Source organism: Cajanus cajan, chromosome 3 (genome assembly GCF_000230855.2).
Source record: "Cajanus cajan strain Asha chromosome 3, NIPB_CcT2T_4, whole genome shotgun sequence".
NCBI classification, from domain to species: Eukaryota; Viridiplantae; Streptophyta; class Magnoliopsida; order Fabales; family Fabaceae; genus Cajanus; species Cajanus cajan.
The window spans coordinates 14,413,442-14,434,281 of NC_138519.1; the positions used below are offsets into that span (position 1 = coordinate 14,413,442).

The following is a 20,840-nucleotide window of genomic DNA, read 5'->3' on the forward strand; positions in this document are numbered from 1 at the left end:
AATTATGGCATGCTTTTTGTCCCTTTTTACGTCGGGCTGGGATAATGTCCGACGTAAATTTACGTCGCGTTTTAGAGGCGACGTAAATTTACGTCTCCCGTATTAACGTCAGAACCTTTTTCGACGTAAAAGGCTCAAAATACCCGATGTAAAAGACCCTTTATGTACTAGTGTCCACAGTGTGACACCCTCTACCCCAACACAAATATACAATATATATAACACATAACATTCTGAATAAATGAAAACTTTCAGTTAAAATAGTTGTTTTAAATAAAAAAGGAATAAAAGGTTCACATCCATAATTCATAAGCCAAATCTCAAATGCGGAATTACAAAGAATTAAAGTCAAGTTTTCCAAAACGAACAAAAGACAATGATTTCCTAAAATTAATCCTAACTAAGTCCCGATGTTACATGTCCTATTAGAGCATACCCGATAATAATGTCTAAGCCTCATCACCAACATTCTTATGTTGATGATCAATTGCAACACAATAAGACACACATAGAGCAAATAGGGGAGTGAGAAACATCTCGCTTGGGTTCAGGTGTAAAAATAACAGTTAGACAACACACACACAAATTATAATAAGTACAGTCATAGCTACACATTAACTAGGTGCAAATCCAAGTTACATATACAATAGTAACACATACACAGTCATTCATCATGTAATGATGTCATGGACTCGACTCATAAATGCATGTATGTGGCGCCAGTCACATATCACATATCACATCACTGGTGTGCTGCCTAAACAACACACCTAAGGTAGTCTAGGAGTACATGTAGGGAGCTACCGATACACTCTCAACTAGAAAGATGTACTACTAGGGTCTGGTTAGGATAGCGAAGTTGTGCAAGTTATCTTTCGTGCTCACAAACAAGCAAAATCAAGACATCTAAATTGTACTATCCCTTAGGACTCCCCAAAGATGTTACGCCACGAAGGCCTTCCCTAACGGTGTACTTCACATCATACTTGCCACATAGATGAATATGATGCATGTCACATATTCACACTTCATTGACTCATCATTTCACTTGTCACATATTCTCATATCTCATATCACGTTATTTCATAGTATCATGTCATAAGTAACATGTTCATTTTTCACATTTTCACATCATATTTACATAATCTTATACAAAAGGAACTTCTCATAGTCATTTACATCAGAATAACACATAAACCATACTAGGAAATTATACAACATCATATACATTCAATTCGCAATTCATAACATACGAAGTATAAGAGTCTTCGACCCAACTTCATGATTTCACGCATTTTTTTTACAATCAACTAGTTAATATATTATTTCAATCAATTAAAACATTCCAAATATTACCCAAAACACAAATCCATCATCAATTTTTCATATAATGCCTCATAATTCATCTAAAGATTATATCCCTAATTTCACTTTATAGGATTTCTCACAGGAATCCATAGAGCACTCAATTCATAACAAAACTTGTCTATTGTCAAAATTTATCACATATTCACATTTAGCAACCATCAAGGAACACAATATAAAACTCAAACATGAAAACAGGAAACATTTGAAAAGTTCCTTTTCTAACACTACTAGAATTTCTCTTATTACATGCGACTATGAAAAATTTGCAGGAAATGTTGTTCCTGCAAATTTTTCTGCGAAATTTTATCTGCAGGTAATACCTTCGTTGATAATATTTTTTTGCGAATTTTAAAATTCGCAGTAAATTTTCCTGCGAAATTTCTTACGAAAAAAATCCGCAGGAAAGTTTCTTGCAAAAAAAATTTCGTAGGAAAATTCCCAGGAAAGTTTCCTACGAATTTTTTTGTAAGAAATTTTGCAGGAATATTTTTTACGAAAAAAATAAAGAAATTATTATAAATTCTATCAATAATTTTTCAACTTTCAAATGCTCACAATGAATTCATCCGAAGCATTTGTTTCCATGCCTCCAACATGTGATACATAATCTTTTAAATTCTAAGATTGTAGATTATAAGTCTAACACTCAACCATACAAATAAACTTGTAAGGTAAGTGTTGCCCCAACTTATATACTCTTTAATTGCTTTAGTTTCAATCGATGTGGGACTTGAAGTTTTTTTAAAATATTAAACTTATAAATTTAAATATATTTTTTTATTAATTTGCAGGAAAATCTGCAGGAAAAGTTACCTGCAAAATGTTTCTACCATTTAGTAAACATTACTTGCGAATTTATTTTGGCAAGAAAATCTGCAAGAAACAAAATAAAATTCTTACAATATTTTCTGCAAATTTTTACCATAGAAAAATTTTCTATGATTATTAAAATTGTAGCCAAATTTGTAAGAAATATCTGTAAATTATTTTTTGCAAATAAATTCGCAAAAAATTTCTGCGAATATTTTTTTGCAGGAAAATTTGCAAAAAAAATTTGCGAATATTTTTTTGCAAGAAAACTCGCAAAAAATTTCTGCGAATATTTTTTTGCAGGAAAATTTGCAAGAAAATGAAACTTTTCTAGTAGTGTAAGAGCATGCATCTGGCAAGGGATTGGGGCCAATCTCGCTACCAAACATATCCATTATTGAAATTGAATACATATCCACACTCAGAATCACACAAGGAATGCAACAGAACAATTAGAAAGCAAAATAGAAAACTTTTATAAAGTGCCTATTCCTGTATGCATCCATCAGGCAAGGGATTGGGGCCCAATCGTATGAGCCAACAATTACTCCCACTTCCCCAAGTGAGGTCTCTCACTCTCCCTTTACCTTGATGAGAATATGAAGATGCACAAGCAGAATCTGATCGGTTCTCTTCTTCAGGTTCCTCTTTTTTCTTTAGAGGCGTAAGAATGAATGAAGTCAGGAGAGTGATGGTTACATAGAAATGATGTAAAAATGACTTAACTCCTGATAATTTCCTTAACCCTTCCCCTCATTTAATAAAATAATTAATAATAATAAAAATTAGCAAAAGACTATTACGTCCTCCCTTTCCTTAAAATAAACATAAATATAATTAAAATATATCTCTTCCCTATTAGTGAAATAAAGCATCATTAAATAAAATACATTTCATAAAATTACCTTCATAATACTAATCAAAATAATAATCATAAAATCATGTATTGTGCATAAAATATAATTTATATAATAGGTTAAATATAATATTTAAAACTCTAAAATAAATATATCAAATATTAAAATAATTTCTAAAATACTATTTATTATAAATTATGAAATCTAGGGTGTTACACACATAGGTAGAAGCAGAATATCGTATCATTGGATCAACTACAACTGAAATTCTTTAGATCAAGGAACTGTTTTAGGAACTTTAGCTTCCTATTGTTGGTGCCACTCATGTATTCTGACAATATTGGAGCAACATTTCTTTTTGCCAACCTGGCGTTCCACTCATGGTTAAAGCATATTTCCAATGATTGTGACTTAATTACGAAGAAGGAACTTGTAATGTCTCATGTTCCTTCTAGCTATCAGCTTCCATACCTACTTATCAAACCCCTTGGTGCTACACAACATAAGTGTTTAATGTCCAAGATTAGTGTTGTCTCTTCCACCGTCTTGTGGAAGCATGTTTGGATAATTAATTTAGATATTGTGATTCAATTATTCAAATAATTTTAATTTATATCTTATCATTTTTTTTATATTTATCCTTTATTCATATATATATATATATATATATATATATATATTATACTGAAAAATATTTGAAATTAGAAAATTTTATTGTATTTTATTCTCTTTAATGGAAGATTCCAGATTGAAATATAAAATATGGCAAAATTTTAAAGATAGAAAAAGGAGATGCACACTATTCTTTCAATCCTATTTTACCTTTGTTTCATTTTTATATTTTTCTTTTTCTCCCAATAAACCCTAAGACAACAAACATGTATCCAAATCTTTGTGAATAATTTTCATTTCATCCAGATAAACAAGGACTTACTCGAATCAAATGACTTTTGCAACTGTGAAGGTACGAGCATCCAATTTTTAATAATTGGTGCTATTTATCCTTTCTTGAAAAGTACATAATGTAGTGAAATATTTGTATCTTGTAAGGTTGTCTAAATTTCTATTATTGTAATTAATTGCAGGGTTCAGGACATATAGTTTCTGAGTACACGCCTGAGGAAGGTTTTGCCATGTTCACAAGGTGGATAGCTAATTTACCATTGTAACTCAACAAATATATATGTTAGCAGAAACAAGGTTATCAATGTTATGCTCATTTCTCTATCGTATTTTTTGAATTATCAATGTTTAAAGATTCTGTATAATAAATGAGCAATGTGGTGGCAAATGATTGCACTTTCTCAAACATTTGATTTCTTTTTCATTTCTCTTAATCTGAATCTCCATGTTCTTTTCGAGAATGGTCGCAGCAGGAATATAATTCCTATTTTATGAGGAGAATGGGGAATATTTACAAGTTTAAATCATACTATATCATTACCAACTACAGAGAAGAAATACTAAAATATCCGGAAGGTATTCTTTTCCTTTTCAAAATCAGGACATAGATGAATGGAAGGAAGTGGTATTATCGTAATTTTCTTTTACATAGACTAGAAGGATCTTTTATTGGAGACAATTCTTTATAGTTGTTTAGGACTATCATAGTTGAATCAAAATTCAGTATATTCAATTATTAATAAAATTATATTAAATATGATTTTTGTTTTAGGGAACCAATTATTAAAAAGAAGAGTGTATTAGATTAAGGTTTTAAAAGATTTTTTATTATAAAAAAGTCATATAATATTTAATTAAGATGATTAAAAAAAAATTTAGGAGTACGTCAAAATTTGATTGTATTCAATTAAGTTTTTTTCATTTAAAAAAGGTTTGTTGGTATTGAAGGACATATAAATTTTAATGAATTATTTTGAAAGACGAATTTTGTATATTTTTTTAATAAAATTTATATATAATTGACTATATAACAATTTTACCTAAATTTTTTTGAGATTTTATATGACTTTATTTTCTGTTTGTCTCTCTTGTGTATCTCTTCTTTTTATTTTCTTGTCTTTTCTTTATCTATCAAATTAACGTATAGTTTAACAATAATTATTTGAATTGTTAAATATTTTTATAGATAAAATTAGAATCAATTATTTATTAAAAATTTGAAAATATTATATGAATTTTTTTTTATTTAATTCTTATCATTTATGTTTAATTGTATTTTTTTTAATTTTTATATTATTTTTTTAAAATTTTATAAAATTCATTCAAATTTTATAAATTCTTATGATATAAATTCATTAAAATTTATATTAAAAAATTTTGATTACAAAAGTTTTTTTAAAATTTTTTTTATAATTTTTTAAAAAAATTTATTATATTTTCACAATTTTTAAAAAAAATTTACAAGACTTTTTCTTATTAAAATAGTCTTATAAAATTTGAATCCAGTGCAGTCTTCCTCTACAAAGTTCTCATTTGCTCCAAAATTTATCTATTTATAAATACAATCTCTGAAACTCAGACCGTTATACTGCTATATCAGCACTATATTATGCTGCGATCTCAATATCTTAGTTAATTGATATTATTTACGCCACGTACACATTTTGGCATAGATATTTTTTTTCTTCTTATCACTTTTGCTAATAGGAGAAAACATAGACCCCAAAGAAAATATTTGCCTATGATTTGCTTATGACGCCATTTAGGTGCATGCGATCATGGTTGACAAATGATGTCAACTAAATAAAACTACATACACATTGCTGGTTTAAGGGTTTGTTTTAGCTGGATGGTAAAATGATACAATGGAGGTAGCTATATATGTCTTGTGTTAATTTAATTGAAAGAGACTACATGCTAAGTAAATGTTTCAAACGAATCACATCAACTCAATCTAGTCTAATTTATATGGGTCAAGTCTTATTTTACACTAATAAAAATACATTAAAAATTAAATTTATTTTTTTTACAATGAAGATAAAAATAAAAATTATAATATGATTAATTAATTGATCTTATATACTAATTACAAATGAGCAGTTAGACAGTTACAGTCATATACTCTTTGGTAATTACAATTGTCCATACATTAGAAGTCAAAAATATTATACTCGAAATAGTAGTTAACACATTCTTTAACTTTTCTTAATCAGTTAAAAATATATTATTACAATTAACTGTTGAAATGTTTCTAGAATTGGGTTTAAAATTAGGATTTAACACTTTAGCCATTGCCTAAACCCTTTCAAATTCAGCATAATTATATGGAAAGTCATGCTTGATAATACACATAGCAAGTGCATCTCTAGCTATAAGTCTTAGGATAAAATTTTCACTGCTTAAACAAACTAGCTTTCACTACAAAAAATATTACATATAGTAACATAAAAAATGTCACTATAAATACAATATATGTAGGTATAAATTTATTTAACATATAACTACACAATTTAAGTGTTGATTTTGCATGAGATTAACATATATTGTGTGCAACTATAGACTATACCTACACTTTTTAACAATATACCATATATTTTATCTATATATAGTGTAGGTAAAATTAGTTCTAAGTGACACATGGTGTCACTAGCTATAGGGTGTGTGTCACTATTAGATTAAAAGATGATTTTGGATTCCTCTTGATATAAGTTTTAATGATAACAAACTTAAATACACATTTTCAAGAGAAAATTTTTTCAGAACATAATATAAGGCGAATCATGATAAACGATTAGTTATATAGACAAGTCTCTCATACGAACTACTTTATCTGTAAGGAAAAAGCATTTAATATACATCATTTATGTTTGGTACTCGCATTAGAAAAGGAATACAGACATGTTTTGCATTAGATAAAGGACAACCAAATCCCTTAAAGCATTTGAAGTCTTAGAAAAAGTCATTTTTGACTTACACATGTAACAATTCCTTACGTTAGGTACATTAAAGGTGATAAATAGTTTCTTTGATTAGATAATAAGTGATAATTTGGGAAATATATTTAATGTTCACGTTTAATGCACCAAAGGACACTTGTTCCACAAGGAACGAAGATGAAGACAGATGAAGCAATTCTGTGAGATACTCAAGGATTTGCAATAGTTATCTTCATGAAGCAAATATATAAAGAAGCTTGAAGATTCAAAAAGATGAGTGAATCAATTAAAGGAGAATATCAATTGTAAAAATTTTATACTCATTCTTTTTGTAAAAAGCCTTGTACTCAAAACTGGTTGTATCACGTCTTGATAATAAGACGAAACACTAAAGTGATTTCTTAGTCTTAACTTTGTGTTATTGCTTCGAGCTTGAAAATTCTTGAATATAAAAGAATAGTTGATTATTGAGCCTGAAAAGGTTTAACTGTAAAAAATACTTGGTTATCAAAGCCTAGAGAGGATTTGTGTACAAAGAATACTTGGGTAGTTGCTTGAAAAGGAAAGTCAAAGAATACTTAGGTTGAGTTAGAAGTGACTTGTGAAAGAATATTTGTATCTTTATAAAAGATAGTGAAACTTGATCATGTTGATCAAGAATTAGACGTAGTCTCGGTGTTTGAGACGAACTAGTATAAAAACATTGTGTATTATTTTCTCTTAACTATTTTTCTACACTCATAAGACTTTGAATACTACTTCATTGTTTCACAAAAGTGTTTTTTGATTGACACTAGCTATTCAACCCCCTTCCAGTGTCTTTCTTTTCTCCACAATTCAACATCAAAGCTTAGTCTTTGACAAGGTTGAGCATCTAATTATGTTAAAGGAAAAGATCCTAAGATGGGAAGTAGTAAAGGTTAATACCTACCTAAATGAGCTTCTCTTACAAGGCCACCAACCTTTAGTGGAGAAGACTACTATTGAAAGGACAAGATGGAAATGTTCATCAAGTCCACCCAATATCATCTCTAGAAGATTGTCGTAAGTGGTGATGTTCTTGTAACCAAGGGAAAAAGTGAATACACGCAAGATGACTATAACATCTTATAGCTTAACATAAAGGCAAGATACATCTTGGCTTGCTCTTTGTTAAGAATGGAGTACAACAAGTTCTATAGCTGTAAGATTGCTAAGGAAATGTGGGAAGTCATCAGGATAACTCATGAGGGTAGGCATAAGAGTCAAATGAGCTACTACTCTTTAAAGACACTATGAGTTATTCTCCATGAAGGAGAAAGAAACCATTGATGAAGTGTTTGGAAGGTTCCAAACCATTCTCAATGGGCTAAAATCCTTGGGAGTTGAGTTCTCCAAAGCTCAAAAAAATCTCAAGATCTTGGATAGTCTTCCAAAGATCTAGGGACCAAAGGCCATCACTATATCAGATGCTCGTGACCTTAAAACTCTTACTTACACTAGATGAGCTCTTCGGTGCCCCGAGAGTTCATGAAGTCCATTTGAACAAAAGGGATCATCAAAAAATAAAAGATTTTTTTGTTTTAAGGACTAGTTAAACCAACAAGAAGAGGGATCAAGGCAAAGCTCTAAGAGTTGAGTCTGAGCACAAAAGCTCAGATGAAAGTTTTGAAAACTCCACAACTTTGAAGAAGCACGGGAGATGGAGTGCCTACAAAAGGAGATGTCAATAGATGATGAATGGATTCCTCCTATCTATGACTCCAACAAAAGATCTTTCTTATTCAACTTTTAGGAGTATGAAGGAATGCATCTCAGTAGCAAAATTGAGATGCAACTTGTTAGAAGAGAGATAAACCTAAATTTCCTTCCCTTGTTGGATGGTTAGACTCTATAGATTGCCAAGCAACAATGGGACAAAATGCAAAATTCACTTAACTCTAGAGTTGCTATTGAATTGAGCATAGAAGGCACTTCTCAGAACTTCCCTTTCGTGCTTGATGAGTTATAGACCATGGATGATTCAACCTTGGACAAAGTTAGAGCTGTCAAAACGAGCCACCCCGGCCCATGTGGGCCGGCCCACTTTGGCCCACCTTAAAAACGGGCCAACCCAACCCGGCCCGGCCCACCACGAGTTGGTGGGTCAAACAGGCCAGCCCACCAACCCACCAAAAAATTAAAAAAAAAAATTAGAAACAAAATTTAAAATTTCAAATAACATAATAGTCATAAAATTAACATTATTAATAGTCATAAGTCATAACTCATAATATAAAATTAAATACAAACCATGATAAAAGTCCAAAATAAAAAGTATCAATGTTCCATCATACAAAATTAACTACAAACATAATCGAAGTCCAACTCCAAAATAAAAAGTTTCAATGTCTCATCATACAAAATTAACTACAAACCATAATCAAACTCCAAACTTCAAAATAAAAAGTTTCAATGTTTTATCATACGAAAGTATTGCAAAATAAACTTAATTAGAGTCTTGCACGGAAATGTCAATAACAATTTCTTCTCTTTGCATATCCATTTTATCTCCATCTACAAATAGGAAAAAAAGTGTTAGGATGAGCTATTGTAAAAATAAATAAGAAATTTCTCATTATAAAAATTACCTAATTCTTCAAAACCATGTAACCAATTTTGAGTTAGAATGAGTAACTCTACATTTTCAGGAAGAATGGTAGAGCGATACTTAGTTAGCACTCGAGACCCAAGACTAAAAGCAGATTCACTAGCAACTGTAGTGATTGGAATACTCAACACATCACAAGCCATCCGAGAGAGGTTTGGATAACGATCATGAAGATCCCTCCAATAAGCTAACACATCTAACTTTTCATGAAACTTTGGATCAAGATTTCCTTCCTCCAAATATAGATCCAATTCAGATTTTCCATTAACAATAGCATTTTGGCTCAAATAATCAACATATTCCTAAGACATTACAAAGAAAAATAAATTCAATATTCATTATTCAATGATAATTACTAAATAAAAATGAAATTAAATAAAGTACTTAAAAAAATTATTAACTTACATCAAAGGTATCAAGTATTTTCTCATCATCTGTATATGAAATTGGTTGTGGTGGAAGAAGAGACACATTAGAAGTTGAAGCATTTGACTCATTTGATTTTACTTTCTCATACTCTTCAAACAGTTCATAAATTTTCTTTCTTAAAACACTAATTTTCTCTTCAGAAGTTGAAGGCTCAATTTTTCTATAAGCAAACTGAATAGCTCCAAACTTCATTCGTGGGTCAAGAATAGCACCAATGGCAAGAATTTCACAATAATCATGCCAATACTTTGAAAACATAGTCATCATTTTTTAAGCCATCTCTTTAATGACTTGATCTTCACACATAACAAATTCACGCAACAATTTTTCAATTTTCCAAACTTGCGTAAAGTACCGATTAGATGTTGGATAAGTGGAGCATGATATCAAATTTTTCATGAAAAAAAAGGCTTCAAGAACTCGCACATTCTTGCAGCCCTATTCCACTCATCATCTGATGGGCAATGAACATAATTCCTATCTCGAATAGCCAAACAACCAAATGCACGTTTGTATTTAATTGCACTATCAAGCATAACATAAGTGGAATTCCATCTAGTGGGCACATCCATTCTCAAACCCACCTTAGTATCAATACCCCTCACTTGAAGCACACATTCTTTAAAAGCAATCTTTCTAGCTTTCGATCCTCTTACATATTTTATACTCTCTCTAATTGTTTTCAAAGCACCACTAGCCACCCCCAAACCCTCTTGAACAATGAGATTCGGTATAAGTGCACTACATCTCACATGAAAATATGAGCCATTACAAATCAAACTATTCTGCAAATTAAATTGTGCTTTCATGAAATTTACCATTGTGTCATTGGCACTTGCATTGTCCAAAGTTATGGAAAACACTTTCCTATCTATCCCGCAATCAAGCAAGATTTCAAAGATTTTTTTTGCCATTTCATGACCACCATGTGGAGGATCTAACTTAGAGAAGGCAAGAATCTTACTATTCAGTTTCCAATTAGAATCAACAAAATGAGCAGTTACACAAATGTATCCTTCCTGAGTTATGCATGTCCAACAGTCAGATGTTAAGCAAGTCCTACTATTAGCTTTATGCATTGCATTTTTCACCTTTACTTTTTCTTCATCATGAATCCCCCAAAGGTTAGAAACAACTGTATTCACTACTAGGAAATTACTGTTTAACGTCGCTACATTTACATCGATTCTTCGAGAACCGATGTAAAAAATATATGCGGTGGCAAACTTGTAAATTAGTAGAAACTGTAAGCACATTTACATCGGTTCTTGATAAAACCGATGTAAACATGAAGTATTCTACATCGGGTTTCCTTTTAACCGATGTAGAATAGTTAAGCAATTTATCTCCTTTTCGCGCGTGCTGTACAGTACCTTTAGCGCCTCTACAAACTTTCACACACGCTCATCTCCACTAGAAGCACAGTACCTTTAGGGTGGCGATGGTGCTTCACCTTCTTCCTTCCCCTCATCTCGTAATTCTTTTAGATCTATCTATGCTTCGAGAAACTCCCCTTTTCACTCTTCATCGTGCTTCGCTCGGCTTTATTTATTTATTATTTATTGCCTATTAGGTTACGAGTTCGCAAACCAAATTTCCTGCGTATTTACGTTTTTCACCGGGAATCGGATAAACCCTACCATCGGTGAGTGCCGCCGAACCACTTCCGCTTCCTGATCTGTAATGTAGGGTTTCAATTCCAAAAGGAAATTGTTCTTTTCTACTTCACTATTTTTTTTTACATTCTTAATAGCGTTGTTTAAACGAGCTGTTTGGTGCCTTTTGTCTGATTCTGGAGTTTGTTGCTGTGGTGCGTTTGAATCGGCGTCCACTCCAGGCTCCAGATGGTGAGAACCACTAGCACGATGATCTTTTGGAGCGTGTCGGCGGTGATGAAGCGCAAGTTCATTTGGTAGGGGTTGTTGGAGGCGATGAAGTGGAAGGAGAGGAGAGGGCCGCGAATAGGGCCACGAAATGGTTTATGCCTGAGCATTGGTCCGGCAAGAAAATTTTCCACCATTTCACCGAACCGTACGCCAGGATCATGGCCACGTAGAGTGCCACCATTGCGGTCATCACATGGTAGAAGTCGGTTAGTGTTATCATCTTTTGCTTTCAGACAAGTGTAGCATGCCTGGAGTGGGTGGGTACTGGGTAGTAATAGGACTAAGAGTATGAAATATATTTTCAGCTTTCAGCTTGCACTTGCAGTCCCCGAAGCAGAAGGGCTATTTTTATTTTCTTTTCCCAAAAATAAGGTTTGTTTTTTTTCCTATTTGGAGGGGGTGCGCTCCTATTTGTATAACAAAACTTGGTTGGGGGATGAGCCTTGATCTATGGGACTGTCACAAAAGCCATAGAAAAAGTAATTTGGGTTGCCTCTACCTTTGCCTCTGCCTGTGTCTCCAACTACTTGTTTTGGAGACAACTCTTTAGCCTTTGCCAACACCATCTCCCTCTTCCCCCTTTTTTAGCCCTTTCTCTTTGGATCCCACTGTTTCTCCTCTACTCTACTTTTCTACAATTCATTCTTCAAATTCCTATATTACAATTAAAGGTTATACCTATAGGAATAATTATATACAAATACTTTGTTAAAAATATGTGCTTTCAAATTTTTAAATTCAATTATCTAAAAATATTGTTTAAATAGAACACAATACTTTTTATTAGAATGTTATCATAGTCAAATGCTAGATAAATTTAACAAATAAATATTAATTGGAATGTTATTCATGTAAACATGTTAAATCAATGTATGTGAATTTTTTAATGATATGTTTGTGCTTCCTTCTACTTGTGTTAAAGAAAAAAAAAGTTTTTTTTTTCACCAAAAGGCAATGTATATTACAAAGTTGATTCTCGCCTTTTTTTTATCCACTTGATTTTGAAAAATCAATCTTTTAGTAATTGAACAAAATGCAAGTTAAGTAGCAAATTATGGATATACAGAAGTAGGAGAGAATAAAAATTGGAAATAAGAGTTGAGTGGGGATGTGGACAAAGTAATGTTTAGATGAATTGAGTCGAGGCGGTAGGATATAATAGTAATACTCAAGGTTGTCAAACTCGAGAGTCTACACAAACTCGTGGAGCTCTGGTAGACTCAACTCGTAGACTCGTAAGAGTCTACCTAATATTAAAATATATTAAAAAACATGAACGCACACAATATGATATCACTATTTCAACATTCTAAGTCTAAAATAAGTCAAATAACAACAATAAAATGTCATAATACAAATCTTAACCATACATAAACAACCAAAAGTCGAAAACACATAAGTCCACAAATCAAAAACATAAAACAAGATCTAAATTAATCAATCAAAGTCCAATCCTCCAACAAATGCATGTGCATCATCATCATCATCTTCATTTTCTTCAAGCTCATCCTCTTCATCTGATGATAAGGGTTCTTCAATATTCACATCATCAAAGACCAAATCATCAAGGTCATTTAAAGTTGGATTGGTTGAATCTCCAACTAGTTCAACATTTCCACCATCATCCACATTTTCATTTTCATCCCTAAGTGGTGGTTGGACATCCTCTCCATTAAAAATAGCATCTCCTTCCTCAGTTATCCACTCATCATCAGAATGAAGTTCATCAAAAGGAATAACAAGATTTCTTTTCACTTGTTTACTCTTTAGCTTCAAGTTATACATCACATAAACCAAATCATTCATCTTCCTTTGGTGCAAGCGATTTCTTCTCTTTGTATGAACCTAGAAAATAGAACACAAAAACCAAAATTTCAAGATTACCTATAAGGCTAAAACTCTAATTTCTAAACATTAAAAATTAACAACTAAAAACAAAGACATTAATTCAATTACCATTTCAAATGAACTCCAGTTACGCTCACATCCAGAAGAGCTACAAGTTAAGCTTAGTACACGGATTGCAAACTTCTTTAACTCTGGACATCCATCCCCATAGAAGTCCCACCATTCTGCAGGAAGCATAATCTTCCTACTAGCCACTGCAGTATCAAGACCAAACAACCCTCTAGCATAATGAAATTCAGCAAGTTGCGTACCAATCTGGCTCCTCTCATTCAAGTCACTCACCAACCTTGTCATACAATTGTATAACCCTTGTTTAACCTCAACATCATCATCTCTTAAATTAGGGTCATAAGGGAAATGGGGATTGAGGTAATATGCAGCTGCATGTAAGGGTCTATGGAGTTGTTTATCCCACCTTTCATCAATAATATTCCATACAGGTTCATAACTATAAATATGAAATAAATGCAAGTTAGGAATATTGCCATTATCATATACTAGAAACATCAGTACATAACTATACTAATTTACTAAATAAGATCATTAAATTTCAATAGAAATATAGTTTAGAACTAAGAAAAGTTTACCTTTTCTTAACATTGCCGAAGTTGATTTTTATCTTTTCCTTGGCACAATCCATCCCATCATATATAAAACCCATGGCAGGTTTTTCATCAGAATCCACCAAGCGAAGGACAGTCATAAGAGGAACAACGGCTTTGAGACATATGATTATGTTCTTCCATAGACGACTATCTAAAGCCATGCCTTCCACCTTTCTTCCCTCCGGTGTAGAGGAAAACTTACTTGATTTCCACTCATTTGAACTAAACATACACATCAATGATGCTTTATTATCATTGAGACAAGATAGAGTTAAATAAGCAGTAGCAAATCTAGTTATACCAGGCCTAACCAAGTCCCTCCCCTTAGTGAACTTCTTCAACATGCTAATGAGCATTGTTCTAGAGTATATGTAGGTGGTAATCTTTCTTCCTTTCTTGATAGTCACTTCATGAACCTTTAGCTTCTTCTCAAAATCCTCAAAAATCAAATCAATACAGTGAGCAGCACATGGAGTCCAATACAAATTCTTCCGTGTCTGCATTAACATTTCACCTGCTGCCTTGTAATTTGCAGCATTGTCTGTCACAACTTGGACAACATTCTCTTCTCCTACATAATTGACAACATCATCCAATATTTTAAAAACTTTATCAGCTGTTTTAGAGATGTCAGATGTGTCTAATGAATATAGGAAGACTGTCCCCTTAGGACTATTGATCAAAAAGTTACAAATTGATCGCCTCTTCTTATCTGTCCATCCATCAGACATGATTGAACAACCAGTCCTCTTCCATTCCTTCTTAAACTCTTCAAGCATTGAATCAGTTTCAATCACAGCTTGTTTCAAAAGCTTCTCCCTCACATCATGATAAGAAGGGGGTTTATAACCAATTCCATATCTCCCAATCATCTCACACATCTTTATAAACTCTACATTTTTAATGGAATTGAAGGGAATGGCACTTGTGTAAAAATACCTTGCAACTTGTTGATCAACTTGGTCCTTGTAGTCTTTTTTCATCATTTGGTTTAATGTTATTTGAACTCCAGAACCACCAACTCCTTTTCCTTTTGTCAAAGCCCTCATCTCCATCTCTTTCTCTATGTCATCTTCCTCATCAATATCAACCAATCTCTTTTTCCTCATTGATGTCTCTTTAGCCTCCGCAACAATTTTCATCATTAGAATTTTAACTTCTTCCGGTACCATTGCACATGGTTCAGAATCTTCTCTAGTACCAGCAAGGTGACGCTTAAATCTAAAAATCCCCCCACTGATAGTTTTTGTGCAATAGTTGCACTTCACCTTTTTTCCATTGCCTAGAACATCTGTCCCATGCTTCCAACCCATGTCAGTCCTATTTCCAGGGGCATTTTTCCTTCCTCTAGAAGAAGAAACTGCATTGCTTGAAGACTTTGAGCCACCACCGGTTTCAGACATCTTGCAATTATAGGAGTAACCGAGTAAGAGACTAAGTATATGAAAATTGTGAATAACACCAACAAGATGCAGCAGAGAAGTAACACTCACGAGTCACGACGCTGGAAGAGTGGAAGCTGCAATGACGGAAAGTGATTTTGGCGGCGGCAGAGATGCGGCGGAGATGCGGCAGAGGGAGACTCGCGTCCGTCCCAGCAAGATGCGGCGCCGTTCGTAGCGGCGGAGAGGAGCCCTCGTAGTGGCTGAGACGCTCGCGGTTCGTAGAGGGGCGATTAGAGTTTAGATGCGGAGGGAGACTCGCGTCCGTCCCAGCAAGATGCGTTCCGTTCGTAGCTGCGGCGGAGATGGCTGTTTAGGGTTTAGCTGCGGAGGGAGACTCAGAAACGTGCAAATGGTGGAGCAGCTCGCGCGCGCAGGGAAGAAACATTTTTTCACTTACTGACCTAGGCAAAACGACGTCGTTTTTGGGCCATTTAGGGGTCAAAAAAAAAAGCCACCAGACTCGTGGACTCGGGCTAGACTTGCGATTCTGACCGAGTCTACCCGAGTCTACCCGAGTCTACCCAAAAACGATTCTACAAGCGAGTTAACCCGTTTTGCTCCCCTAGACTCGTAAACTCGTCCGATTCTACGAGTTGACTCGCGAGTTTGACAACCATGGTAATACTCTAGGAAAAATGCATGAGGTGAAGAGGGTAGAAACCATCACATGGTGTAAGTATTAAAATGCACTCAAATAGTGAAAAGAGACGTACTCAAAATTATATTGCAACGATAATTCTCAAAATCCACTGCCACACAGCAATAACACTAGGAATAAAACAGTAGCTAAGAACAAAGAATTAATCCCAATTGGGCCTAAGGGAGAAAAGACGTACAATCCATCCACCACCCAATTCCCTGCCTCTCTCCTCTTATATAGTTAGTTAATTTCCCACACGTAATCCTTGAGGTACGAATTCGTTATGCGCTGCCTCACTTTTTTGGACCCTTCCTTGATTTCATGACCTCCTGCCAAGTGTCCTTTATCAATTTCAGCCTCCTCACGTGTTTTGCCTTCTACCTTGTCACATTCCTGCTCCTTATTGTTCAATGCATTCCTTACGTGCGTGACATTTCCTCTCCCATAAAAATCAACCTTGTCCTCAAGGTTGAAGTTAGGATATTCTTCCTGGAGTGAAACAGCGTCTTCCCATGTTGCCTTAGAAACATCAGTTCCCTGCCATTGAACTAATAACTGTGAAATGAATTGATTGCCACGAATAATAGTTCTAGTTTGCAAAATGTTGCAAGGTTGGAGTAGAGGACCAAATTCATCTGTCAAAAATGGGGTAGGAACATACTGTTTTTGATGGTCACCTTTGAACAACTTCAGAAGTGAAACATGAAACACAGGGTGGATTTGCTAGTTGGAGGCAGTAGTAACTTATAAGCGACTGATCCCACACGTTGTACAATAGGAAAAAGACCAAAATACCTTAGTCCTAGCTTCTGATTTTTGCGCAATGCAACAGAATGTTGCCGATATGGTTGAAGCTTGACTAAGACCAAATCCCCAACTTTTAATTCTAGAGGCATTCTCTTTTTATCTGCAAATTTCTTCATGTGAATCTGAGCTTTTAGCAAATGATTCTTGAGCTGATTGAGGACTAAATCGCGTTGCTGCAGCAGTTCTTGTAAAGAAGGAGGGTCTTGAGTGTCCAAGGTGTACTTGGCTATAGTAGGTGGATCTCTACCATAAACGGCTTTAAATGGGGTCATGCCAATACTTGATTGAAGAGAAGTATTGTACCAATATTCAGCCCACGGTAGTAGCTGACTCCATGTCTTAGGACTATCAACTGTGAAGCACCTAAGATACATCTCTAAGCACCTATTTAATGCCTCAGATTGGCCATCAGACTGCGGATGATATGCAGTGCTCATGGACAATGTAGTGCTACTCAATTTGCATAATTGTTGCCAAAATTTACTTGTGAAGACTTTATCTCTATCAGAGACAATTGATTTTGGAAAACCATGCAGCTTAACAATGGTCTTTAGAAACATTTCTGCAACTTGTTTGCTTGAGAAATCAGCCTTAAGGGCAGCAAAGTGGCCATATTTAGATAATCTATCAACAACTACCATTATCACACTGAAACCATGGGACGGAGGTAAGCCAACAATAAAATCCATAGCTATGTCCTCCCAAATTTGGTTAGGAATAGCCAAAGGTTGCAGTAACCCAGCAGGTAAAGTAGTGGCTGTCTTAGCTTGCTAACACAATAAACAATGTTGGACAAAATTTTTGACGTCTCGCTGCATACCTTGCCAATGAAACTGAGCAGAAATTCGTGGCATAGTCCTTGCTATTCCTGAATGGCCACCAATAGGGGAACTATGATATTCATGTAGAAGTTGTTGTATGAGAGGGTGGTTGGCTGGAAGAACAAGCCTATTTTTCCAGTATAATAACTGATCCTTGGCAGAATAATGTGGTAGAGGAGGATTGCCCTGGTTACACAAGCTCAATATTTCAGTCAATTTGGGGTCTGAGGCAACAGCATCCCGCACCATATGAATGATATCCCAATTGGGATAAGAAATAGCCATAAAAAAAGATCTAGACAAGGCATCTGCAGCAAGGTTTTCACAACCAGGTTTATACTCAATGGTAAAGTCATAGCCCAGAAGTTTAGGTAACCAAGCTTGTTGCTCGGGCGTCTGAACTGCTTGCTCAGTTAAGCTTCAGAGGCTCTTCTGATCAGTTCGGATAATGAACTTATGGCCCAGCAAGTAGTGTCTAAACTTAGCTATTGCTTGTGTGATGGCATAGAACTCCCGGACATATGCCGATTGTTTTTGCAGCCTGGCAGAAAGTTTCTTGGAAAAGAATGCAATGGGATGCTTATCTTGACTGAGGACAGCTCCAATGCCAGAGCCAGAGGCATCAGTTTCCAGAATAAAGGGTTTTGAGAAATCTGGAAGTGCTAAGACTGGAGCTTCTGTAATAGCTATTTTTAGATTGTTAAAAGCATCAGTAGCAGTAGGATTCCACTTGAAGTTTTCTTTCTTGAGAAGGTTGGTTAGGGGGGTAGCTAACACAACATAAGCCTTCACAAACCTTCTATAATATCCGGTTAAACCCAAGAAGCCTTTGAGTTGAGATATAGAAGTTGGTATTGGCCAATTTAACACAACCTGAACTTTATTTTGTACCATAGTAACACCACGACCCGAAACTGTATGGCCTAGGTATTCCACTTCGGTTAATCCAAATTGACACTTGGATAACTTAGCATACAACTGATGGTGTTGCAGAATATTCAACACAGCTTCCAAATGGTGAAAATGAGCAGACCAAGTAGGGCTATAAACCAGTATGTCATCAAAAAAACACCAAGACCAATTTGTGCAACAGCCCTTGAAACACCAAATTCATCAAGCTTTGAAAAGTGGCAGGTGCATTTGTTAATCCAAATGGCATGACAAGCCATTCATAATGCCCTTGATGTGTTCGAAAAGCAGTTTTAAACCTGTCTTCAAGGGAAACCAGGATTTGATGATATCCGGAGCGAAGGTCAAGCTTGGAAAAGTATTGAGCTCCAAATAATTCATCAAGTAGCTCATCTACAGTTGGTATTGGAAAGGTATCCTTGACTGTTATGGTGTTTAAAGCCCTATAGTCAGTGCAGAATCTCCAAGTGCCATCTTTTTTTTTTTACTAAAAGGATGGGAGATGAGAAAGGGCTTGTGCTAGGAGCTATGATACCCTTGTGTAACATGTCTTCAATCATGTTTTCAATTCTCTCCTTCTGGCTGTGAGGATATATATAAGGTCTCACCTTAATGGGTTGACTGTAGACCCCTAAAATTGTCCGGGTCGGAAATAAGACTCAAAGACTCTCGAAGACCGAAGGAAAGTCAGCTGGAAGGACTCCTGGAAGACCCTAGGATTATTCTTTGTAGGTCTAGAAGTCTTAGAGTAGCTTAGAATAAGGGTGTGCGAGGATTGGAGCTCAATACACCCTCCCAGAGGTTCAGTACGGCCGTACTGAGCCATTTGAACTGCAATACGGCCGTAGTGAACTCAATACGGCCGTACTGAAGTTTCTGAACTTCAGTACGGCCGTACCAAATTCAATACGGCCGTACTGTAGTTCAAAAACCCAGTACGGCCCGTATTGACCTCCCAGGCCGTATTGCGCCTCAATCCTATAAATAGGACGTCATTTGCACGTCATTCCACACTTTTTTGACACTTCTGGACCCTCGTGCTGAGTATTCTTGGGTTTTTGAGCTATTCTCTGCCCTATAAGTCTCTCCGAGAGCCAATCCGACGAAGTTCTTGAGTCATGAGCCATTAGCTTGAGACTCGAACAAGTCGAAGGGAAATCTCTTTGATTTCCATAGTAAAAATTATCTTTAGGGAAAGGAGCGAGCGGACGTGTAGTGGGAAGGAGCGCCAAAAAGCCTCCTAAACTTCGTTTTGAATATATATAAAAGCCCGCTTCGAAGGTTTCTTTCCAAATCCCTTCTTTTACCGCTTTTATTTATTTCTTTTTGATTGTTGCATTGCATGTTTAGAGTTTTCATCATGTAAATATTTTACTCATAATCGTTTCTAATAAATAGGGGTAATTTAGTAACTTTACACTATTATTTATGAAATAATCTGTCATAGGGAACCCGAAAGGGGCGTTGTGGGGTGCTAACACCTTCCTCACACGTAACCGACTCCCTTACCCAACTCTGGTTGTAATGGCCGAAGTTGATTTGCGAAAATCAATTGCCTTATATCTTTTTCCAATGTTTTGAGTAAAACATTGGTGGCGACTCCAAGAACCCCTTCTTTTTGCGAAAACCACTAATCCATGGAGGGTCCCGCTTGGGATTAACATGGATTGGTGAGAATCATTTAACAAAATTGTTAGCTCGATGAGGTCTCAGTTTGAGAATAAGTCATTCTAACAATCCATCATTTTTCAAAACTTAAAAAGAGTCCGACCATCGTCGCGAATGCCAATGTCCGTTTCGGCGGGTGGCGACATTGACTTCCAGGAAGTAAAGGAACACTAGTGCAAAAATTGGATTTAAAATCGGAGTTTTAAGATCGGTTATAAG

The 20,840-nt window shown here is 34.9% G+C and overlaps 1 protein-coding gene and 1 long non-coding RNA gene across 2 annotated transcripts; one reads left to right on the top strand and one right to left on the bottom strand.

The window, feature by feature from the left end:
• Positions 1–10,740: 10,740 nt before the first annotated feature.
• LOC145955582 (uncharacterized) lies at positions 10,741–12,189 on the top strand. The gene is made up of 2 exons (XR_014432237.1): positions 10,741–11,617; positions 11,770–12,189. It is a non-coding gene; the product is annotated as an uncharacterized LOC145955582 (long non-coding RNA).
• A 919-nt stretch (positions 12,190–13,108) lies between these two features.
• LOC109797307 (uncharacterized) lies at positions 13,109–15,874 on the bottom strand. The gene is made up of 3 exons (XM_020357304.3): positions 14,314–15,874; positions 13,775–14,174; positions 13,109–13,663 (listed from the first exon to the last, which is right to left on the bottom strand). Exons 1-3 carry the CDS (start codon positions 15,732–15,734, stop codon positions 13,256–13,258), a joined length of 2,229 nt encoding a protein of 742 aa, XP_020212893.2. The 5' UTR covers positions 15,735–15,874; the 3' UTR covers positions 13,109–13,255.
• Between the last annotated feature and the right edge of the window lie 4,966 nt (positions 15,875–20,840).